Here is a 27,640-nt window from a genome sequence, read left to right as displayed (position 1 = left end):
ATACGTCTGTTAACCTATAAACTTAAGCGAGAGGTACAAACTCAACGAGGCATCTGAAAATATGTACTAACTTTCGTGACATCGTTTTGGAGGTGTCAATAAATTATAAAGGTTTAAAACAGTGGTTCTTAACAGTGTTGAAGGTACCGAACCCCACCAGTTTCAAATTCGCGTTCACCGAACCCTTAATCTTGATATATTCCTTTCAAATAATAAACTAGATCTTTTGGTTAAAGTATACATCGTTCTTCTTATACTTTTTCATAATATTTTATATATTCGATTCAAATAATATACTAGATCTATTGGATAAATTATTACATCGTTCTTCGTATAATTTTTAATAATATTTTATAAATTCCTTTCAAATAATATAATATAAAGGATGAAAGTAGACTGAATGCAGTCGAAATGCGATCTCTCAGAAGAATGTTCGACAAAACGATGTATGATAGGTGTGCGAATAGTGAAATACGGAAGGAATACAAAGCTGAGATAAGCATTATCGATAAAATTAAGAAAGGTGTGTTGAGATGGTTTCAACATGTAGAACGAATGAGTCAGGAAAGAACGGTAAAACAAATTTATGAGGCGAATGTAATTGGGAAAAGAAGCAGAGGAAGACCGAGAAAAACATGGAACGATCAGGTATGCCAAATACTTGAAAGTGGTCAAGTTAGGAGTCGTAACAATCGGCGGGTATGTATGAGGAGATGCATGAACGTGGAAGAGGCGAATAATGTTTGCAAGGACAGAGTGGTGTAGCGTTCTATTCTCTCTGCCTACCCCTACGGGGAAGCGGCGTGATGGTTAGTTAGTTAAATAATATACTAGAACTATTGGATAAATGAATACATCTTCGTATAATTTTCATAATATTGTATGCTTATATTCCTTTCAAATAATATACTAGATCTATTGGATAAATGAATAAATCTTCTTCGTATAATTTTTCATAATATTTTATACATTCCTATTAAATAATCAAACATCTTTCATCCTTTAATCCTTTCAAACATCTATTGGATAAATGAATGTATTATACGTCGTATCTTTTTTCATAATATCGTACAATAAGTCGGGTGCTTGTTTTGACCTCCGCCGAAACCGGGAGACTGACTCACCGAACCACTGAGGTTCGATCGAACCCAGGTTAGGAACCACTGGTTTAAAAGTTATAAAATAAATTTATTGAGAGGGTTGCCATTTGCACCGATACTTAGGTGCATCGACGGTATTGATGATAGTGCCCGGGCGAACTACGACTCACAAAATGTTTTGATATTTAGTAGGAAAAATAATAAATTTTTTTTTAAATGAGCCGTAAATATTTGAAGTTTCGATCCTAAAGAGATCCCGGGAAAATATGGTAACTTATCCATAGTCGTAATTACTAAACATGTATTTTTCATGCAAATTTTTGAGAGCTCTTCTCGGCTTTATTAATAAAGAAACTCCCACAGAGATTTATTTGAGACACACATAAGTTCACACTCAGAGCATTGTAATAATGTGGGATACAACATATTTTACAGCATTTTTGCTATTTCTATAATCTCACTAGCATAATTCTATGCGCACAAGTTTAATAACCAACACAATTCATAAGACATTCGAATAAAATTGTCAAAGTATACTCTATGAGGATTTATTTACTAGAAAAGACAGTTACTAATTTATTTATCCACTTAAGTAAATGATAAGTTGCGGTGAATATTAGGAAGACTACAGAATATAGTCGCGAAAGAATACCGCCAGAAATTGTGGAAACAATTTTTTTTAATATCGTGTAGCTACTGCCTGTAATTTAGATTATTATTAAAACAAAATAAAACGTTACAATTTGTGCATTTTTTGTAAAAAATTTTATTTATTTATTTAACATTTTATACATTTTGAATGAACATTAACGAGCTTATAGATATGGAAAAAATATTTTCCAATGAACCACAGACTAGTAAAAGTGGTCAAAGTTTGTGGTGTACCGTATACAAAAAGCATTCAGTACACGCCACGTATATAAATATAAGTTAAAACTAAAATAGCATGGTTTATGGGGAACGCCACGTCTTCTTCGTTGTTCTTTATTAGTGCCCAAATGGTGCATAGGGCACCGCATCGGATCGCCACAGTATTACCTCGATAATTAAATACGCCAAGGCAGTTAGTTCAGCGCTTCAGATTTGTGTATAAAAGAGTGGAATTTATTTCGTGAAATGACGAGAAGAAATAGTAGGTATGAAAAGGAGAACAGGAGTGAAGGTTAAGCTCCCCGGAGTTACATGCTCGCACTAGTATTAGCTTGTCTGACTTGGGCAGTGCCAATTTGTATTTGTCCCTTGAAGAAGAATAAAACTTGGTATTATCATACAACATGACAGGCGCCGTAGTTTGATGGACGGTCGACTTCGAAACTGGCGTCGCACGTTCGATTCTCACCGATATAAATTCATAAAACATTTATTTTCAGGGTGTTTGTGATGTGTTTTCCGCATTTACCTTCCCTATCCTTACTATCCTACCGGCAGACGGTATTTAATATATCATCCGTAAGCCAAAGAGTTTATGGTTAAAGAAATGTATTATGCATGAAAATACTTCGTTGCGATATGCTTAACCTGGCAGGTACATAAGATAATGGGATTCTAAACAGTTTGAACAAAAAACGGAATCATGTTATATTCAGTGACTCATCTTCTGAGAGATATGTGAGATAAAAACGTAATTTTAGTTTTTAAACCTATTTACAAAGAATGTACTACACAAATAAATCATCGAGTGTATACACAGATGTTGCAAAAGAGAAATTCCTCAATGAAATCAACTATGTAGTAAATCATGTCAACTTACATTGAATTTTGAAACGCTAAACTGGTCGAATTCGTTTAACATAAACCTTTAAAAAATGCATCAGAATGCAATTCCAACACACGAGTATATACAAGAGCATTGAGCATAATTGTGTATAAAATTCAGAAGTGAGACGCAACTTAAAGACTTGTTTAAAAAATTAGGTGTTCATTTCAGTATACAATACATTCGTAATTTTACTCATCGACACATGTGATATCTATTAAATAAGAGCTAACTTAAAGAACATGCTGATTTTTTTTATATATAGAATTATTTAATTGAAATTCGGTGTATGCACTATGGATCAGTTTTTTAATTGTAGCGAAAATGGTAAAGTGAATCGCGATGTTCGATATATGTTGAGTAAAATACGATTTTTTGATGATTCTGAAATATGGGGGCGAAAAATGAACCTCGTTTTAATATTAAAATCTTCCATAACAGTAGACTTATTCTGTAATACAGTGCGATAGGAGTATTCTATTAAGTAACAATATTTATGTGGTCGAGGAACTCAGTCCGCGTACAATTGAACGCAATTTTGTCCCTAATCTAATCGAGCCGTTTGGTTATTCTCAGTACAACCCACACATTATTTATAACGCGAGTGGAGAATCAGTCACCAAGGTGTGTTATGAGTCGATACAGTTGTTCACAAAAAAAACACACGCACACAATGAAGATATTAATTGTACATTAACGAATACAAATACAGTATAGCGTTAAATAATTATTAACATTTTTGTAAAAAAATAAATAAGTAAAAATGGCTAGCCACAAAGTAATGCTTTAAATATTAATAATATTGAGAAAATTATACTCGTATATTTTATGTTTATATCGTAATGACTGAATCTGTGTGATGTTTTATTGGGAACTGTGATGGATTTTGCCCGTCCAAGAACCAATGAAGTAGAGACGCGAGAATAATAAAAGGTTAAGATACAAAACCATACGTTTGATTGAAGAGTTGTAAATTTTTCTTGAAATGACTTCCCAAGATTCTCCGAGATATCGCCTCTGACTTATATGCGAATGGGTGTGACTTTTGTCATTTAATCCACAACCAAAGACGAATCGTCAGATCAGTAAATGCCCAGGCTGGCATATTCTGTCCTCAGTTCTATAATTTTCGTGCGAAATGTTGTTCTGGTGCGAAATTGATTGAAATCTTTAATTTAAAATGTACATACTAAATTCTAAAAAAAAATTAGGTGTGAACCTTTCTCCCAGGTGCATAACATCTAGTCCACGTTAAGAAATAATTGTATTATGAAAAAAAATTATAGTGTGTTTCAACGTGAGGTGAAACATCCATTGTTTTTAAACGAAAGAAAAATGGAAGTGTGAGCATACCTGGCATTTGGCCAGCTTTAATGATAACTTTATACACTTGTGTAACGTTCACCACTCTTAAACATCTATATTGCACTTTTGAAAATTGTATGTAAGCAATGATCTTGGATTCCTTATGTGTGCGAATAGTTATTTAATAGATTTGGAAGAATTGCTGATGGTGAATCCATCAGTTGAGAAATTTGTGTAGCACAACATATACAGCTTACTTTAATTGGAGTAAGCTCTATTCACACCCACCCAGCTATAAGTATAGGTCACCCTCTTACTTCTCGAGTGATTCCTATCCCGGGCGGTTGGTATCCATTCCAACCCAATTAAAATACATTGAAAATAAATTTAATGGTACTTCACTGTAATAGGGTTGTTTAAAATAGGGGATAACGTTTTAAATGTATTGGATATTTAAAACATTTTTTATAAATTTAATGCCGTTTCTATTTATTTATTTATTGAACGGCTGAAGCCTTTAAGATAATACATATAATAATGTAAATATTATATACATACATTCTATGAATGTATGTATATAATATGTTACATAAAAAACTTTTATAATTGTGTTTTGAAGATGAGAAAAAAATAAATGCAGCGTCTCGTTGGTAAAAAGTAAAATGGCGTCTTAACTTATTGATCAACTGCATTTCATTTTCAACCACTATTATAAATATCCCAAAACCCAGGATTGTTCTCGCGAATCGCAAATAATTTTGATAGATAATATGACGTTAGCGTATAGGAATCTGTTTCGTGTGATTGCCAAAACGCGTTATTTGAAATTGAAATCATGAATTTTTTATACTTGTGTACATAGTTACCCTAAGTGTGAATGTTGCATCGAAGACGTCGGCAATGTTGTATATTTTAGTAACCTCACGCACGAATTTCTTACAAACGAAAGCATTCTTTAACGCCATTCGGATACATGTAATGAATATACAAAGCTGTAGGCGATGTTTGTAGTTGCAAATAAAGAGCAATTTAACACGTTATTTCAGTGATGTGTTCAAAGCAGAGGCTGGTTAGAGAAACCCATATTTGTACACAATTTTATCCTCTCATTTATCTAATGTCTCGTTAAAGGTACACGTGGAAGTTGGAGTCTAAGTAGGAAAATAATAAGCGGAGTTTCATAGGCCGTAACTCTAGAATTCGGTACAATAAAATACCTAGGTACCTACCTATACATTTTATTAAGTACTTACAAATAGTACCTACATAAAACGGTTCTACCACCAGATGTCGCATGCGTCGCACAGAATAAAACAAAAGACATCCGATAGAAAAAATATAATATTCTGAACTGTCAGAATCAGATAGATAGATAGAAAAAAATATTATAAAGATAAATTAAGAATAAACTTTAATTATAAACTTTAATTACAAAGCAACACATTGTTTATTTTATTATTATACACCCACTTTACATATTATTTACAAACAATTTACAAAGAAAAATATTACCACGTTTTATATATATATATATATATATATATATATATATATATATATATATATATATATATATATATATATATATATATATATATATATATATATATATATATATATATATATATATATATATATATATATATATATTTATACATGGTTTTTATGGTAAATTCTTTTAAATGCTTGATAATATTGATGTATAAAAAACTGAATACCTGTAGGAAGTGATCTTATAAAAAAAAGCAATTTATTTGGAGAGGCTCAGCGCAACTATAATTATAAGATTGTATTAAGTACAAATGTATAGAAATTGTATAAAAAATTCAACTATATTAAATAAAATACTAAAAATATTATAAAAAAATAGTTCGCGATACATTGCAACATTACGGGCATGCATGATTTTAGAAAATTGCTACCACTGCATCTGAAACTGGCGTACATAGTGTTGACTTCACCCATGTCGGATCCCGATCTGAGTGGAAAATACTCGGAACTAGGACCCCAAATTCTGCGAAGAATGGTTGCAAAGACAGGTTGGTGTTGCGTTCTATAATCTCTGCCTACCCCTGCGGTGAAGCGGCGTGATGGTTGGTTAGCTAACTTTAAATTCGTAAAACATTTGATAATACCCTATTGATGGTCGCCTAAAACATCTACTGGGAAGCCAAGGGAAAGGATATTCAATTCGTGTACAAACAAAAATATTTATAGTGAAATTTTAATAATATTGGAAAAAATTTTCAGTTCGTGGGTCATAGGTTAAGCGTATACCTAATGGGAGTTTTGTAAGTATGTTTAGTAGCTTTTTGCATGCGAACAGTCATAGGTACTGTGCGCAACTATGTGTGCTAAAATCGCAAAGCGTAAAAAACATCTTTGCTAGTTACTGTTTCGAAATGAGTAAGGAGAAACCGAATAAAATGCCTACATCAATAATCGTTCTCACTGATTTTAAAACTTGCTTAGTTTACTAACCAACCCATCACGATTTACAATCTGATTCACGAACAAAACGAAAAGGGGATACGTCGAGATTTTCATTTTTTTCAAATTTAATATTAACATTTTGAGAGTGTCTAAATACTTATTAGCTTATCACTTTACACACGAGTAAGATTTTCCATAGATGTCTCTAGTGAATTCAAGCACTTTGTTTCGAATTTGAACAATACATTTAGAAGTTCCGTTCCAAAAATTTGATTAATGTGGTTGTCAATCACGGTAGAATTGGTAAATATCGCAGTGTGTAAAGTGATCACTTAATCAGCAGGTATATGACAGGTCATAAGCCCTGTAAATACCCAAATTTCCATAATTTTCTTCATCTATGTCGAGATGTCAAAATGTAAGACCAGACTTAAATCATAAGCTCATTTGTCTCGATTCAACATTTTCTTAACTTTTACAAACTTTCTTTGTTGTTTGTTGTGAAACTTCTTTCTAACTGAATGAATTACTTACTGGAGACAAAAAATATGTAGATACCATTATTTACTTCTTTCAGGCCAAGAAATATATGAAACGTTAAAGGATTACCAATCAATGGCACGAAAATGATATCAGCGGAAATTACTTACATACAGTTATAAAATTAATGTATGAATGTAACTAAGCGCCATATAACATTTGCTTTGAAAACTGTTCATGGCCGAATAATAAATCATAAAAGGATAGAAGCCTTACACACATTTAAAGAAAAAAGAACACTTTAAGAAACATCCTTCCAGATAATTAATTGTCTCAACAAAATTGACTATTTAACACATTTTTATGACGGCTATTAAGGAAATATTTTTTCATATATGAACTATCATTCTAGATATTTTCCGAGTCGTTCGACTGAATATTGAAATATTGAGCCAGTTCAAGGTATAAAATTCTCAATAGTGATTAATGTTACCGAAATCCACACTGAAATAACGTATGAAAGTAATATTTTTTACTTAACTAATTAATTATTACATTTTCAAATGATTATTTATCATACAATATATATATATATATATATATATATATATATATATATATATATATATATATATATATATATATATATATATATATATATATATATATATATATATATATATATATATATATATATATATATATATATATATATATATATATATATATATATATATATATATATATATATATATATATATATATATATATATATATATATTAGTATCTACTCAATGAATTAGGGCCACCCATTATTTTTTTGAATACTCTGAAATCTTTTGGATTATTATATTTATTTTACATAAATACTTTAAGTTTTCTATTGACATCTAATATCATGTATATTACCTTCAATAATATGTAAAATATACCTGGATTATTTAACCCTTTACAAAATTTCAAACCCTTTTTCTGAGAAAGGTCCCTAATTAGCACAGGTAGACAGATAGTTGAAAGTTCAAAAAATAGTCCTATCTCATTTATTAGTGAAGTTTCTTGAGTTCTGGTTGTTGTTTTGTTCAGAGAGGTTATATAGGTATCGTGTCTTGTGAAAAAAACTTAATTTATAATTTTAGTTCATAGAGTATATTTTTTTTTTTGTAAACACAAGTGTTTTTTTTGAAAAGGACGAAATGGGAAAAAGTAAAGACATTTCTGAGGAAAAAAAGTCTAGTGTTATAGTGCTACTGAAATTAGGAATACTATCTAATAGAGAAATTTCAAAAAAAGAAAACGTTTCTCGTCAAACAGTGGACAGAATTTCAAAATCAATAAAAAATCAGTCACCCGCCACCAGCAATCGGCGAAAGAACTGTCGTAGGATTAGAAAAACAACACCGAGGACTGATCGAAAAATCGTTCAAAGTGCCTTAGAAAACCGTAGTGCATCAGCAAAAACATTAAAAATAAAATTGGAAGAAGAGGGTATAAATATATCGGTATCAACACTGAGGCGACGTTTTTACGAAGTAAATCTGAAATGCAGGCGCCCTGTAAAAGTACCAAAATTGACACCACGAATGAAAGCAGATCGATTAAAATGGGCCAGGCTACATCGAAATTACTCGGTAGATGATTGGAAAAAGGTATTTATTTAAACTGAATTTTCAACATATCATTTTAGTAAATAAACTTATATATTTGAATTAAACTTAAATTTTCATTATTTTTCAGGTCATCTTTAGTGATGAGTGCCGGTTAGAAGCCGTGACAGAGAGCCGTCGATTCATCAGGAGAACACCAATGGAACGTTACAATGAGGCCTGTGTGGTAAAAGTTATCAAACACCCCCCTGCAACAATGATTTGGTCATGTATTATTAACAATTTACCTGGGCCGTTGTTTTTCGTGGAAGGAACAATGAACCAAAATTCCTATAAGCAGGTCCTCGAACGAATTTTATTGCCCTTCTACCACACTCGACCCAACAGAAGGTCCATACACCTTCATGCAGGATGGGGCACCTTGCCACCGGGCTAAATCAATAATAAAATTTTTGTCTAACAAAAATCTGCCTTTGCTCCCCTGGCCTGGAAATTCTCCGGACCTTAATCCTATAGAAAACGTATGGATCATGTTAAAAAATAAGGTATACTCATTTCCAAATCCGACAGTAGACTGTCTAAAAAAAAATATTCAAAAAATTTGGTCAGAAGACGAAGAAATAAAAAACATGATAAAACAGTGCATTTTAAGTATGCCAAAAAGAATTGAGGCAGTTATTTCTGCCAAAGGTGGAAATACTAAATACCAACTATATTTATATGAAAATATATGCATAATTTAAGCGTAATAAAGTGTTCATGTGTAAATAAAATTCAATGTTGTTTTATTCAAGGTTTTCTCTGAGTTATTCCTGTTTGAATTGAGAAATTGCGCGAAATTCTGCGTGGCCCTAATTCATTGAGTAGATACTGTATATATATATATATATATATATATATATATATATATATATATATATATATATATATATATATATATATATATATATATATATATATATATATATATATATATATATATATATATATATATATATATATATATATATATATATATATATATATATATATTGGGTTGATGCAAAAGTAATGACCGTTTTTTATGATCCCAGGTAATTTTTTTTTTTTTCATAAATTATGAATAGTATCTTCTTTTTTTATGATTTCATTGTATAAAGGATGCTTTCCCTCTACTTTTTATTCAGTTTTGGCCTGGCCAGAGTACAGTAATAACCCCTTGTATTTTTTCAAAATGTCGTTCGATAAAGTGCATTTACGTCATTGTTTACTTTATGAATTCCGTAAAGACAATACCGCGAGTGTGGCAACCAAAAACATTTGTGAAGTGTACGGAGCAGATGTCATCAAAGTTCGACAGGTACGAAGATGGTTTGCAAAATTCCGATCTGGAGATTTTTCACTCATTGATAAACCACGTACCGGGCGGCCATTGAAGTCTGATGAAGACGAATTAAAAGTCATAATTGACACCAATCCACGTCTAACAATCAGAGAGATTGTGTCAATGATGGGAGTCAACCAAACAATCGCATTAAGACATTTGAAGCGTATGGAAATGGTTTCGCGGTGCGACGTTTGGATACCTCATCAATTGTCGGCTGCCAATTTATTGGATCGTGTTTCAACGCGCGTTGCTTTGAGTGCGAGACAAAAACATGAACCTTTTTTGCATCGTTTGGTGACGGGAGATGAGAAATGGGTCGTGTACAACAACGTGACAAGAAAAAGACATTGGACTATACCTGGACAAGCCCCATAAACAACTTCGAAGGCCGAAATCCATAAAAAAAGTTATACTTTGTGTTTGGTGGAATAATAAGGGTATTATGTAATTTGAACTCTTGGAACACGATAAGACAAGTACAGCAGAACGATATTGTCAGCATTTATCCAAATTGAACATGGTCCTTCAAAAGGATAGACCAGAATTGGTAAACAGAAAAGGGGCAGTGTTTCATCACGACAACGCGCGACCACATGTGGCTATGATGACCCAACACAAGCTAAATGAGTTAAATTGGGATGTTATCAAGCATCCACTGTATTTTCCAGATCTTGCTCTTTCTGAATTTTATTTATTCCGATCACTGCAAAAAAATTTAAATGATGAAAAAAATTATTCAATAGAGCAGGTAAAAACATCCCTTACTTCATTTTTCGCATCAAAATCCACGGAATTTTATACTACTGTTATTAATAAGCTGATAGAAAGATGGGAGAATGTTATAAGAACTGATGGAAATTATATAATTTATTAAATAAATAATACACAAGAAAAAAAAAATTAAAAAAATATATGTAAAAAACGGTCAAAACTTTTGCATCAACCCAATATATATATATATATATATATATATATATATATATATATATATATATATATATATATATATATATATATATATATATATTCGTATAATTTTTTAAAAATTATTAAGTTATATATCCACATGTCACACAAACAAAAATGGCTTCATTTTAATGTACATACTTCATAGAATAAGCCGTAAAACCTGTTCAAAGAAGTGACATCATTCAATTAGAGAATTCGCTGTCTTTAGGTATTGTCATCGTGTAGCCTCATCAACTCCCAACTAGAGTTCAATTAATGCTCCGAGCGAAATCAAAATTACGCATCCAACACGCACTATGCATATAATGTACTCACTATATACTACTCGTTTGGCCCGATATGGCACAGAACGAATAGCAAATTGTACAAGCGTCGATGCTCCATCAAACGGAAAATGTAAACATTGGTCGTTAAGAAAATCCCGCGGGAATATCGACCAGAGTGGAAGTAGTAACTGGATAATTGGGCCAAGGAACTAATATAGAATTCTACTATACCGTCAGTAGTAGTAGTACCTCTCCATTGATCACCATATACCCCATGTCTAAGAATACTCTCTGTAATTCGGTTTCGTTAGCGAGGCGCGGACCAACGCGAATCCGCTAAGCGGACAAAATAAACCCATCTGACTTCTGCAATCGCCACTGAAAACCTACAAGAACTCGATCTGTTAGATAAAAATGTAGAAATAAAAAAAAAACTAAAAATGGCGTGTTAAAAACGGAAAGAAAACAACGAAAATAGTGTATTTTACACGAAACTCGGCTAAGAGAAATATCGACGACAGAGTTAGCACTGCGAGAATTATTTGTACAAACAAATTATTTTAAAATATAAATGCAAATAACATCAGGTGAGCAATATTATTCTGACACTAAAACTGAGTACAAATCTGTATGTAAACTGTGTGTAAATATGAATTGAAACATGTTCTTAGCTAGAAAAAACAAAAGACCACTTTATGATGTATAAACCTTATACATAATTATCAAGGTAAAAAATTTATGCAACTTCCATCTAAAATAATAAAAAAACTCACCGATATTTTAGTCTACCGGCTTCGAGACATACTAGTCTTTTCGTCATGACAATCGCTATACCAGCATCCAATCAATACTACACTACCATATCACTATTCACGCACTTACAACTTTACACAAAATATAAATAGAATAATTGTCAGTTCTCTGATTGACAATAAAAAAGAAAACCTTTTTTCATAAATATTCGAAGCTTCAATTATATGCCTTTGACAAAATATTAAAAATTCAACTTTTTATTTGCAAATGTGTATAAAGTATTTAAATGAGAAATCGTGGACGTAATGATCTGGCTAACAAAGCGAGGTTACAACGCGTTCGAGGCATACAATACTGCAGTTGTGGCTGAAATAAAAGGATCGTATTAAATAATGCACCATATTATACGTATACATGACCCGGTCTCGTGGAAATGTATAATATGTTGCTGAAAGCACGAAGACTAACCTGTCAAGCGAGTATTGAAGGGGCAAAGAAGCCCACAGAAGGACACATCCGGAATTACAAAACCGATATTGCTCTTGTTAATATTCGGACGACGACTGCCGTTAAACAATATGTACTTTAGTCAATACGCTTTTAGTGTGCGTGCGATTTATACTTCGTTAATATAACGCTAGTATACCGTTAAATATTCGACTGATCGAACAAAGTTCTGGTTTGTAATTACATTTAAAAAAAAACAATGCATTTCATGAACAAAAAAAGGACTTGTATCAAAAATACTTAGTATTCCATATATTTCGTATTATAAACAGATAGAAAGTAACATTTTAATGTCTTCTTGTTTTCATTATCCCGTTCTCTACTTGCGCCTTGCTTTGCACAATAAAGCGGTACACGAGACATAAAAAAAAGACAATTAACTTGCAGCCGTCGACCTTCGATAGAAATGAATGCAATCTAGTCAATAGCCAAACACTGTCAATGTATCACATCACTGTTGTAGGTACACACTTTACAGTGTAGCCGTTTCAGTTTTCAATGGCCTAATGTGATTGGTCGTACTAATGCGACGGTATACTTCATGTAAGATCTCGCTAGCTGGGTGTTTGTGATCAGTGAACTGCGCTATCCACCGGCGTCCGTGACGTCATTGACCCGGTGCAATGTCCTTTACAATGTGCCTGGATTGTCTGGATTCAATCCGAGACGTTTTCACAAATTAGTTTATCTTGATAAGTGAAACAATCATTATTATTATAAATTAATCACAACAGGCCACATCTCAATAAAATCGGATTTCCGAGGTTCCAATGTGAATGTTCCATGTTCGCCTCCGTAGTGTAATGGTCAGCACGCTCGGCTACCGTCTTGGAGGTCCTGGGTTCGATTCCCAGGGGGGGTCAAATAAATATAACTGATTTTTCACTCTGTTGTTTATTCAATATTACCCTGGACTGGTACCCGAAGCGGAGGGCTGATCACCTTTCCTTCGTGTGTTAACGATCATGATAACACTGCATTTATAAGATGCAGTGCCCTATGCACCATTGGGTGCAGATAAGGGTTGAAGAAGTCCACTGTGAACAACGTGCCGATTAAAGGACATAAGGTCGATTAAAGGTCGATGCAAGTTCCGAAATTTGAGTGCTTAAAAATATTAATGTTACTCGTGTACAAAGTGATCAATTAAACCAGCCTATGACAGGTAGTAGATCCTGCGAATCCGTGGACTTCTATACTCTTCTTCATCTGTGTCGAGATGTAAACAAAATAAGAACAAAAAATAGGAAGTTATCGCGTATCCCACGCGAAAAATGGCAGTTACGCCGTTCCGCTTAAGGGTTATTATCTAGTTCATCGTTATATTGAATCACTTAGGTCCCGCTTGCACCATCGTGATTTGATGGAACATGTGGTAGGTTACTAGCCCGGCTGGTCTATTTAAAAAACGATGTTTTTCTTTCTTTACTTTAAATTAAATTGAATTATACAACATAATATTTTTTATTTGTTCGGGAATTGTACAGCTTTAAATTTAAAAAAGTATACAATAAACGAAAGTTACATTAACAACAATAAACATTACATTACATGAACAAAAATACATAGTTACATTAATAAAAACAAAGTCAATTAAACAACTTATATACTAATAATAATGATACCACATTTATGTACTAATAATAATAATAATAAAACCCTTATCCGCACCCCAATGGTGCATAGGGCACTGTGTCATATAAACGCAGTGTTATCTTGATCGTTTACACATAAAGGAAAGGTGATCAGCCCTCCGCTTCAGGTACCAGTCCAGGGTAATAATGAATTAATATTACAGCGAAAAAATCACTTATATTTACTTTACCCCACCCCTGGGAATCGAACCCGGGACCTCCAGAACGGTAGCCGAGCGTGCTGACCATTACACTACGGAGGCGGACAATTTACGCTATGGATTATGCTATAATATGCTATGCCTGGATTATGTTATAATAACTATTAAAAACATTCAGAGACAAAAAAAAGGTATGGTATAAAAAAAAATTGATTTTGCATGAAGAAGGAAAGGAGAGGAATTAATGAGGGTGGTTTAAGGATTTTTTTTCTAGGTAAGAAGATTACAAATAAGAATATATTTATTAATATAAAATACAAATAAAAAAAATATATATCTACATAATTTTGATGCTTCATCATCGGTGTTTGAAAATGATGCGGAATGCATCGAAACGTTTAAGAAATAGTGGTATTTACTAAGTAAAGTTTTAATTAAAAAACAAAATTTAAAAAGTGCTTCAAAGTTTATAAAAACGATATCCATAATACAATATAATAAATAAACACATATAAGTATATCATACGATTACCAGCATATGAATTATACATTGTACTAACCATCACGCCAAAATTATATATTGTACTAACTAACATCACGCCGCTTTCTCGCAGGGGTAGGCAGCGAACAAAGAAAAGAGAGAGAGAGAAGGAAATAAGCACGATATGAGTTTACCAATGCTGTTTCAATTGCCGCGAAAAAGTAAATTAGTTGACTTTATGTATTGTATGTTACGCGTAATGTTTAATAATGTACTCTGGTATATATATTTATATATACTACTACTACTACTACCATCACGCCGTTTCCCCGCAGGGGTAGGCAGAGAGGATGGAACGCCACACTCTTCTGTCCTGACATACACTTTATATATATATATATATATATATATATATATATATTTACATATATATATATATATATATAACGTGGTAATATTTTTCATTATAAATTGGGTGTAAATAATATGTAAAGTGGGTGTATAATAGTAAAATAAACAATGTGTTGCTTTGTAATTAAAGAAACGACAGTAAAAGTTTATTCTTAATTAATCTTTACAATATTTTTCTATCTATCTGATTCTGACAGTTAACAATATTATATTTTTTCTATCTGATGTCTTTTGTTTTATTCAGTGCGACGCATGCGACATCTGGTGGTAGATCTGTTTTATATGTAGGTACTATATGTAAGTACTTAATAAAATGTATAGGTAGGTACCTAGGTATTTTATTACATATATACATACACATTTATATAATCTGTACAGAATTCTCACATTTTTCTAAAATTTTAGCATTTCAAACGAATAGTAATAAATCATATTGAATATACGTTTGACTATTGTATATTTCGGTGTTAGATTTTACCTTGAATTAATTTGAATATTAAGTGTACTCATTTTTAACGATTATAATTTATGCGAACGTATTGATTATTTGTATTGCCATAGTTGCCAAAATTACGTTCAAAGAAATTTCTCACTGCGTTCATTCATGTCATTAATCTTGTTTACATTATTAATTGTTTTATCAATTGCATTTCCAACATCTCGTCACGGGGTTCGTTTATTAAGGCGTTCACTAAAAGAGCAGTCTAATAATAACATAACAAACTAACCATAACGCCGAATATGGAAGTCTGGGCATTTACGGGGCTTACGACCGTCATAGGCTGGTATAAGTGATCACTTTACACACGTGAAACATTCACCTATTCTACCCATGATTGAATACCACACTACTCAAATTCTTGGAACTTCTATATATATATATATTGTTCACACTCGAAACGTAGTGCTTGAACCACACGAATTTCACTAGAGACATCTATGGTAAGATAAGATCAAAAAAGCTATTTATTGAGCAGACATTCTTTCATTTGCATGTAAGGTCCGAAACCTGGATTATAACCTGGATGAGAAACGTTAGAAAATATTCAGTTCATTTTATTGTTTTATATTATAGTATGACCGGTTAATTTATTTACAACATGTTGAGTGTGAACAAGTACTTGGACACACTCAAAATGTGTAAATTATTAAATGCATTTTTAGTATCTAGAGTCAATAATTGTAACAGTTTATATACGGGTCTACCAAACAAAAAAAATACTCGAATAGAATTATGTAGTGTTAAACGCTGAAGAGAGACTAATTTTTAGCATTTCCAATTGCAGTAACATCACCCTACTACTTCACGGACTGCACTGATTACTCTTTTTCGAAAGGGAAGAGCATAAAATCTGTATTAATCATTACAAAATATGGGTCCAGAGGTATCTAAATGAGCTGTGCATTCTAGACGAATTGGTTGCTAGACGTCTCACGCTTCTATTGGTTACAGCAACTGCTATGGGTAAAGTGATATTATCAGTTCGCAACCAACTCAATAAATTTCGCGAGCATGCCTTCACTGTTGCGAGACCGATGGAATGGAATGCTATTCCACCAACAGTTAGATCCAGTGAAGGTAAGATGATCTTTAGAAAAAAAACGTTTTTTTTTGCTTAATCATATCCACAATCTTTTTTTCCCCTAATTTAATCACAGTGAAGCACCCTTGAGGTTGCATTAAAAAAAACGGCTCTGTATAAATTATCAAAAAAATAATATTATAAAAATTATTAATTATCCATGATAAGGGCACATGGAGATAATCATACAGTATTCAAGGTAATTCGGATATAAAGTAATGATATTATGCAATCGGTGTTGCATTACACAATTCATACATTATATTCTTTTCCAATACGAAACTAATGAAGGTATAAGTTTACAAGGAATACTACCGTGACCCAACTGGTTCTACTAGGCATATCTCATGGGGGCTATTCACGAACGTATCGAGCCACCAATTGCTCTCGCACATCTATCTAACTTACAATATCGCGTGTTTCTTATTTCATACGGCATATTCATATTCCTAACACTGTTTTTATTTTATTTTAAATAAGTGGCCTACGTCCAGCAGTGGAGGGACGACTGACAAAGCACCGCACCATACATATTCCAGTGCTGCGACGTATGACTGATCACTTTGCCTTCATTAGTTAAAGATCGAATTATCATGGCATTGTTTCCACTTAAGTGCGGATCGAGGATATATATATATATATATATATATATATATATATATATATATATATATATATATATATATATATATATATATATATATATAACACACACACACACACACGAGTGTGTGTGTGTGTGTGTGTGTGTGTGTGTGTGTGTGTGTGTGTGTGGCGTGTGTGTGTGCGCGCGCGCGTGTTAATGTTTATTATGACGTAAGAACGTTTAGAATGCTAAAATACTTCATTTATAATAAAAATACGTCAAAAAATCGAGAAGTGAAGGATTGCCCCCGCGAGGAGTAGGTAGGCAGTCCGATGTTTAGAGTAGGTACGTTATATTGTTTGTTGAGCGTGCGGGCAAACCATTCTAAGCCTAACGCATTCAACATCCTGTCCGTAATAAATTATTTAAATAAAATATATACTTTGCCTAAATAAAAATATAACTGTACATTCCATTGCAACAAAATACAGAGTGCTGCAGGAAAAATGTCATGCGTTCAGTGTGTCACCTTCGAGATATTTTATTGGTAGTGATGTTTTGTAGTATTGGAGTGGTGAAAGAAAATGATTGCTACCCTTCCCCTTGTAATTTGAGTACTATTAACATACTATTGACCGACGACAGGGAGAGTTTGATATTGATGTTGATACTACTGAAAACAAAAGTTAGATCCTCCATATTCGACCAAGAGGCCAGAGGTTTGGACTCGGTCTACATGTTGTCATTTGTGGATACGTAGGAGCACCGGGTTTATCGATCAGACAAATTGAAAGAAAGATGTGCAAATGAAATTTAAAATCAATCACTAGCGGACGCCTAACATGAAAATGAACGCGAGGGTGTTTTACTAATAATAATATATTAAGAATCTTTTTGCGCACACGCTAGATTTAGCCTTCAAGGTATTGTTGTCTCTTTGCTAATACGTCTATAGTGTAGTATTGAATAAAGACTTTGTTTAAGAAACTGAAACTTGTGTTAAATTAGTTAGATCTTAAGGTTGTTCTCTCAAATACACAAAATCAGTTCACCGCGCGAGAAGCCACACGTGTTGTCCGCGCATAATTCTTGTACAATATATATTAAATTGGCGAATAAATATTTATTATAATTTTTTTACTACTTACCTTTAAATAACTGTTTTCTTTTCAAAACTGTATATTGATTTGAACGAAAGACTTATTTTTTCAATCCAAAAACCTTGTTTTAATCAACAGTGAAAAATGCAATTACAATCAATGTTACGTAGGATTAAAGAAAATCAAGTTGTAGGCTATTTTTTTTAAAGAGAAATACATATAACATAGAAATATTTGTGTTTTTATTATTTACACAAATATTTCCATTTCATACAATTTCTGTGAGACTAAGCGGCTTATTATGAGAAATAGGTGTCAAATTGTGGTAGTGGGTTAGAACCGAGAAACTCTGACAAAAGAGTCCGCGACACTAACCACGGGACCACAACCCGGCACTTGATTTTCCACACCCGACACATGATTTGATTATCCCGTTTTAACATTATTTTTGAGGTACAACTCACAAAGCTTGTATGTATTTTTCTTGTTTGCAGATAAGAGAGGGAGAGAGCGGATGGGGAAGGCTAAGCCTCAGATAAAAACTGTTGCATTTTTTACGCGGGGGAGTCAAAACTCTATCATCCAGAATTTAAAAAATAAAACATGTAAAATACCTTTTTCCACAATGGCTATTTTCTGTATAAGACAGTAAATACCATTATCATTATCATCGCATCCCAATAGTAAGAATGTTTTCTATCTCCCCACCCAGCACTAATGTTATTTCCCAAATACATAAATAAATGATGCCGAATAGTTACCGTAAATCTTATTACCACCAAAAAATGTTTTTAAATAAAAATGTTATTTAAGAAATAATTCAAATGCCGTTTTTATAATATTTTTTATAATATTGTACGATTTACTTACAATACAATGTGGGTCAATAGAATGTCACGATTTTTGCTACACCGAGTACAAAATAATGAACACACACTTACATGACAATGTTAACAGTAAATTAAATAAGAATTGAAAACTACTTCATAATTAGTAGATTGTTAACGTCTGAAATTGTTTCAACATCCTATAAAACACAATCTGTATTTTAGTGATATGATGTTTCCTAACCTTCAGTCTTTAGCCTGGAGTCAAAAATTATAATATATAATTGTAATTGTAGAGTATAACAAATTTTAAGAAAAATATTTTGTTAAATGACTTTGAACAAAGTAGTGAATAGTAATATTTTTGACGACAAAATATTTGTGTTGGTGTTTTAACTTACACAATAATTGCCATTCCACTCATCAAAAGCAGAAAAATATGCGATAAACAAGAAAAAATAAAGTGAAATAGTGAATCAAGCATCGTCATAATGAAAAGGTTTACAAAAAATTACGACAACGTATTGGCTTAACGTAAACATGAGAATATTGAGAACCTTTGTACCATACACAGCATGTAAAAGCACACACGTGTATATATTAAATACATACAAGATGTAGAAAATAATACATTAAAAAATACATCTTAACTGCGTATTACGCCTTTGGAAAATTACAAACGTTTAACTTATTTAGTTTATTGCAATTTGTTAGAAAATTATTTGTTTTTTTTTGTTTGTTAAGTATTTGTCGCGAAGATCGTACGGTGCCGCGAGTCTAGAAGTCTAGACTCTCGGCATTTAGCTAAGGTAAAGATATGGAAACATAATAATAAGGGGGGTTAAGCAGAAACGACAAGTAATGCATTCCTTATCTCATAAAACTTTACTCATTTAAGCGTACCTCAAATACATAGGAGAAAAAAACATGCGCGAGACTCTCCGGCGTTACAAGTGAAACTTTATAGGTTCTATATAGATACACATGATTTTACACACTGCTCTCTTTGCATTTGTCGGCGATTTTATTATTTCAAGATTAGAAAATGTTTACGTGGAATATTATTCAAGAAAATCTCTCCCAATTTTTTTTAATTCATAAAATTACAATAATTCATATGCTATTTTTTTGTCTGATAAAAAATATGATATAAAAAAAGTTTATGGCAGCCAATGTATGATACAAAAAAATTATATCGCAAATTTTGTAAATAACGGGAGAATACTGCTTCGATGATAGTGCCTGGTCTGGTTGTAGACTGACCCTTTCGTCAGTTTCGATTTTTTCATACAAAAATCTTAACAATGGTTGAGCTTCGTCTACATAAACCGAAGTTGGAATGACCACTCTAATGATTGGGATTTTTTCCAGTTCTTTTCTCACTACTGCTGCACCTTCAATAGTGTAGGCCAATAAGATTTCATGAATCAGATCAATGATGTCATTAACTCTTGTATTGTTTGATATGTAGATGGTCGCCATCATCACAATTATATGACCATTTTCAAATTGACATTTCGCTGCTCAAACGTCACCAATTTCCGTACTCAAAAGCCAGGTGCATTGGCTTGATGTACATTTATATTCATATTAATTGATGACCTAATTTTTTTGTTCGCATTTTGCACCTTCGTTTATAAATACATCATTCAAATTCAAATGTGTTTCAAACTACTTCAAATAGTGTACATTTTTTGTTTTCTTTGAAAAAATGGATTAAAAATAATGAACTCATTTCAATAACAGTTGATTTATTAAAGAAATATATTAGTGACATCTGATAAGATTTACAGAAAACATGTTAATGTGAAATAAGTTATCACTGTTTTAAATTTGAATATTACAAGCGTACATTTAAGCGTTTCCCTTTTTCATCTGATTCAGGCTAATTCGCCCTACCGCGCCTAAAAAAAATCGATTCAAAACAAAGGAAAAAAGCGATATTAATAAAAGTTTTTAAGACCTCACCCGTATTATGGTCAATTATAGTTTATTTTCTCAGGAACATAATTTAAAAATATTTTATATTTCGTGTCTATAAAGGTATGTCGTGCCTATGTAGAAACGTTGGTCATGTTATAGGCTTGAACCAATGAGCGGAGTATTCTGACCGCAAACTTCGAAGGAAGCGTGAATCATCGCACGAGTCAAGTATGACTCGAAGTTTTCAGTTTTAGACCGGTCTGCGCACCTCTCGCTATCTCGCGATACCCCATGCGCCGGGTAAAAAGATGCACACTATAAAGCAGAGAAGAAAAGTGGAATCATTGCTGTAGTGATGTTTTGTTTATAAAGTGCCTTGTCAGCAAACAACTCCCCATTCCATCACAAATCACTGGATAGTGGATAATGGCTGACAAAAAAACGATCAGTGTCGATGGGTCCCGCAAGTGCGTGGATATCCATCTGGCCTGGCAGGTGGGTAATTCAAGGCTCAGGTTGATGTGGAGAGATGGCGCACGGTACACGGGCGGGGAATGATATCATTGTACGTACATCATTATCACCACATCAGAGGTACCCATCATTATTGTTAGTGTTAGAAAATATTAACGGTCGAATGCGCTTACACGGGAGTATATGTCACGGTTGCAAAACACATTTTTTACCTCAAATTTGTCCACCTTAATAAGAGTTTTTAATTAGAGTTTCGAGTATTTAAAAAGTCAAGTTGATATATGATATATATATATATATATATATATACATATATATATATATATATATATATATATATATATATATATATATATATATATATATATATATATATATATATATATATGTATATATATATATATATATATATATATATATATATATATATATATATATATATATATATATATATATATATATATATATATATATATAAACTTCAAATATCTCGATTACAAAAGTAGATTATTACATGGCATATTAAATAACTTGGAAATTTTGCGTTCTTTGTCATTCATATTATGAATACCTACTTTCAAAATAAACTAAAGTAATTATGAGCATTTAAATAAGTACGACATTTACTGGGAAACTACTAAACACATGTTACATTATGATTACTGGAAAATTTGCACAAAATTGTCATTCCAATTTAAAATAGCAAGGTATACGCTACATGTTCCAAAAAATAGTCCGAGATAACTAAAAATCAAAATTAAATTATTCGTCTACTTTCAACCCTTATCCGCACACAATGGTGCTTAGGGCACTACACCTTATCAGCGCAGTACTATCTTGATCGTTTGTTGCTTGAAGACTAGGTGATCAGCCCTGCGCTTCTTGTCTAGGGTAATTTTGGATAAAATTTTATCTTCAAAAAAATAATCACAATACACAATCATAAATATTACACAACGCGTGGTACCTCAGCTCTGACATATTAAGAGCACTGTTTTCATATTAAGGTGATATTCGCAAACACAGAATTCAATTCACTGGAGACCACCGGAGAGGACACATATTTGTTCAAGCACGATTTTTTTTAAAGAATGTTTATTGGGTTTTTTGTTTTTTAGAATATATAATACATAGATTTTTTTTAAATTTCTTTTAACTTTTAACCTTACCTTTCAATTTTTTATTAGTTTTTTGGAATACCCAGAAAAAAAATGTTATATATTTTTTAAACTCCTTACCTTTCAATAACTCTTTTATTTTCAAAACCATTTAATTATTACGAAGAAAACTTATTTTTTAATGCAAAAACGGCGTTTAAAGAAAAAAAATCCTTAAAATGTTACCTGGATTTAGAGAAAATTTAAATTAATTTGCGACTTAACGAATACTGGGCCTTAATACTCATGATTAGGTATGTTACTGTGGTGTAAAATTTCGAAAATGGGTCTTAGAGCCTTTTCGCTAACAAACTTTTAAATTATATATAACGAAACACAAATACGGATTTAATGTACCTATTATCATGTGACGAGCATTTTAGTCGTCAAAAACGTAAGGTCGAACATAATGTAGTGTGTCAGTCATTTTAACATGGAGTGCGGCATCGTTGCAAAGCACGAATCTGAAACAGATTTAGTGGTTTTTCACACATGTTATTCAACGGTTACCCTGGAATGGTATCCGAAGCGTAAGGCTGGTTCACTGTGGCTTCGTGTAATTTACGATCAAGATAATGGCAATGAATCATCCAGAAAAAGTAACGACGTTTTAGCGCTGCGTTCGCGCTTCATGATATCCCGAAGTAGTCATTTTTTGTTCAGTTTTATAGACCATAAACAAAATAATCTACTCGGCTGTCCAAACTCACAGTAAGGGACATTTTTTGAAGTACGTTTTTTTTGCATTTTTGGACTAAGTAGATTCTACTTAGTCCAAAAATGTACTACATAAAATGTTCCTTACTGTGTTTTAAGTTTGGACAGCCGTACTACTACTACCATCACGCCGTTTCCCTGCAGGGGTAGGCAGAGAGGATGGAACGCCAAACTCTTCTGTCCTGACATACACTCCTCGCATCATTCACATCCATACATGTAGTCATGCATGCTCTCCAATTACGCAGATTTTTGACACAACCAGATTTCAGGTTCAGGTTGGTCTGATCGTGCCAAGTCTTTTTCGGCCGTCCTCGTTCTGATCTTCCACTCTCATTCGTCACATATAATTTCTTAGTCATCTTCTCATTATCCATTCGCTCCACATGTCCATACCACTTATGTAATACCCACGTGAAATGACTGAAGTTGGTTTAGATTTTATCGTTTCTTAACCACGCCACGCCCCAATCACTATAATGGAATTTGGTTATATTTACAAACCTTCATCATCATAATATTTGCCAATCTTTTAACGTGCATTCTTTTCCTTTTTGCTCTACAAACGCGCCGTGTTCTTCATATATACGGCCGTAGGAGTATGATTAATATCAGAGAAGGTTCCTGACCATTAGCGAATTGGATGGAGGGGTGAAAACCAAAAGCGAATAACAAAATGAGCAGATAATTATTTTTTTAAACAAATAACTGCATTTACAACATTTTGAGTGTGTCCAAATACTTGTTCACAAAATATGGATTATCTCCAATTACATGAGTTATTTTCATATTATATTTTGACATCTCATCAATGATGAAGAATAATATGGAAGTCTGGGCATTTACGGGGCTGACGACCGACATAGGCTGGTTTAAGTAATCACTTTACACACGTGTAACATTCACCAATTCTACCCATTATTGACAACCACACTACTCAAATTCTTAGAAGTTCTATATATATGAACCAATTTAGAAACCTTGTTCTTGAATCACTAGAACTTCACTAGAGACATCTATTGGTGAGATGTAAAGAAGCTTTTTTTATTAAGCAGAAACTCTTTTATTAGTATGTGAGGATTACAGGATTGGGACCTCACATACTAATTTAAGAGTTTCTGCTTAGTAAAGAATTACAGATTACATTTTTGATTCGTTGGGTTTGTTAAATGAATGTCTGAAATAACAACGTACACTTTATTATTCATTATTTTATGTGATTTTCTCATTTTATGTAAAATATGAGCTCATGAGTAAACATGTATTAAATTGGAACAATCATTACCTTTGTAGAAAGCATTGTTTTTTCAGCCAACCAGGGCGTGATAATTACCATTAATAAGATAGTAACTTTACCGACGCATAGTGTGCATGCACATCAGTACATATCGATAGGCAAACATTGTAAAATATTTTTTCACTCTCGAAATTTTGAAGTAACAGTCACTAATGCATGCGCAGCAAATGTGTTGCATATAATTAGTGTGCATGAAGATTCGATCCATGGCGGGAGTCCTTTGTGACCCAAAAAATGCCAGCCAAGCTAAGGGAAAAGTCTACCAAACAATTGTCAGACCCGCGGTCTTCCTTTGCCGAATGCCGGACGATGTATAGCACCTACTCTAGGCAACTAGAAACTGCTGAAATGCGAATGCTTAGATGGTCAGCTGCAGTGTCCTTTAAAGACAAAATGAATATAATTTATATTTGAAGCACTAACTTTGTGATTTTCCACTTTATAATTAAAATGCAACTTTGTTTTAAAATCACTATAAATATTTTATTATAACTTAATTAATAATGTCTACCGGTTTCGAAGCTAACCGCTTCTTTATCAAGACTGATTAATACTAAAACACTATCTACTACACAATATTCAAAACATTTTGACGAGTAGGGAAAGAAGCTTAGGTAGATCTCAAGTGGCTTTTTTTTGTTGATTGGCAGTCACAGTCAAAAGGGATCAGGGATGATGAGTGATTGGAAACATATTTAATAACGGACTTTTAGCAAAATCATTTACTTGTGTATTTATTAGTTGTGAATTATTATTAATTGCCTTTTTAATTTTTAATATTTCTAAGTAATCTAATTTAAGTCCTCTATTGCATGTGTTTAATATGTTTAGACCTTTATTTTTATCAAATGAGTGATTATTTTCTATTTAATTACAAAATAAATAGTTCACGCATTCGTGGAAGCCTGGCTGTAACAGGTATCGATAGTAAGGTAGAGGAAAGGCAATTAAGATGGCATGGGCACATAGGACGCAGAGAACTTGATCACAAACCAGGAAAACGCCATGGATCTTCCTCGAAAGACATCTAGAGGAACACCAAAAAAATCACGATGCTACAGATAGATAACAAGATGCAAAGGCACGGCCTGGGTGACGTTTTCCATGATAGAAGGACCTACAACCCGAGGATGAGGAGAGTTGACCCCGACAGTCTACAGAGACGATAAGTATTGAATGATTTCGATTTTTTTACGTTTCTCCGTCCTTTATCCGAAACTAACGAATGATATGCAGAGGACTGAATGAGATAGCGCTTATCTTAATCCGTAAATCAAACGAAGACGAGACGATCTGGGTAGAGTAGGTACCTATCTACTACATATAATAGGTACCTATCTACATATAACACTTGGCGTATATCCTTTCGTTTGCTCGAGTATGGTGCTATGCACAGGTATAATAACACAAGGGGCTCGTGAGACAAATCCACCAATACAAACAAAGTATGTGGCGTACTCATATTAGAGCAAATGAAATTTTATAAATCAGATATTCAACATAGCCCTAATCTGCACCCGGTTATCATAGGTAATACATCAAATCAATATTGTTTTGATCAAAAAAATCATTAACCTCACAATAAGGTGATCCGTCCCACGCTTTATGTAGATCCAGTAATGTGTAATATGAGATAAATTTAAGGGCGAAAAGTCTCCAATGTTTATGTAACCCCTTCCCGGAAATCGGGAATCGGGAGTTTCAACAAGCGAAACGATCTAACCGAAGGCGGGTAACGTAAATTTGTATCAGAAGACTGCAAAAAGTCAAAGGTATATTACTAGTTAATAATATAAATATTTTTAAATATGATCGACAAATAATAATTATTTTCAAATATGATCGACAAATAATAATTATTCAGTAAAGAACCCCTTCACGCCATGTTAACGCCGAAGTGAAAAACACGACTTATTATATCAAAAAATTTTCATCAAAATTGGCTATGGGGATTTTAATGTTTAACTCGGCATTGTCAGCGCTGGGATTATTTAACATTGTCCGTCGACATCGATATCGTGGTGTGTTCCTCGTTTCATACAATTTGTCTTCGACTTGAGCTTTGATCTTTCCCCATTCCCCTTTTCCCCCTTCCCGTCCCACTTCCAGATAATTTTACAAATGAGGATTTTTGTAAGTGGAACAGTACAAGTACATGTTTTTTTTTAATACTCGTCTTTCTTCTTCTTCTTTATGAGCTCTCTGACCTCCACTGCTGGATATAGGTCTCTTCCCCTTCTTTCCATTTCCTCCGGTTGGTTGCTGTTTGCAGCCAGTTTTTACCCCCCACAGCGAACATGTCGTCAGATCATCTCTTTTGGGGTCTTCCGACACCTCTTTTGTTCCCAAGGTCTCCATCGTAGAATTCCTGTCCTGTATGCCCTGCCCACTGCCTTTTGAGTTTCGCCACGCAATCCATGATGTCCTCTACTTGTTTTTTTTTCCTGGTATATTCATTTTTATTTATATCCCTCAGGCTAAAACCAAGCATAGATCTATCCATGGATCGCTGTGTGCACTTGATCTTCTCTACATTTCTCTTTGTCGGAGCCATAGTCTCTAGTGCATATGTGCCCACGGTCAGTATGCAGGATTCATAAACTTTTCTTTTTAAACAGGTCGGAATCTCCTTATTTTGTAGAATCTGTTTGGGTCAACTCAGTCCTATTCCTCTTGGCAGCTCCGCCGTTTGATTCTCCTCGACTAGTTTTATCTTCTGTCCAAGATATATGTACTCGTATATGTATATA

The 27,640-nt window shown here is 32.9% G+C and overlaps 1 protein-coding gene across 4 annotated transcripts in view; it reads right to left on the bottom strand.

The window, feature by feature from the left end:
• Positions 1–27,640, bottom strand: part of DIP2 (disco-interacting protein 2) — a 120,597-nt gene that overhangs the window by 83,443 nt on the left and 9,514 nt on the right. Inside the window, exon 1 of one of the 4 annotated variants that reach the window (XM_088272719.1) lies at positions 23,234–23,258. The exons of the other annotated variants lie outside the window; for them this stretch is intronic. Coding sequence (XP_088128845.1) covers positions 23,234–23,243 — 10 coding nt within the window. The 5' untranslated portion in view covers positions 23,244–23,258. Of the gene's footprint in view, positions 1–23,233; positions 23,259–27,640 lie in introns of those variants that run through there. 4 annotated transcript variants of the gene reach the window in all.

Source organism: Brachycentrus maculatus, unplaced genomic scaffold, assembly GCF_059751285.1.
Source record: "Brachycentrus maculatus isolate JH-2025_06_01 unplaced genomic scaffold, ASM5975128v1 h1tg000518l, whole genome shotgun sequence".
Lineage (NCBI taxonomy): Eukaryota > Metazoa > Arthropoda > Insecta > Trichoptera > Brachycentridae > Brachycentrus > Brachycentrus maculatus.
The sequence above is the reverse complement of the archived record's forward strand: the minus strand, read 5'-3'. Positions and strand labels throughout refer to the sequence as shown.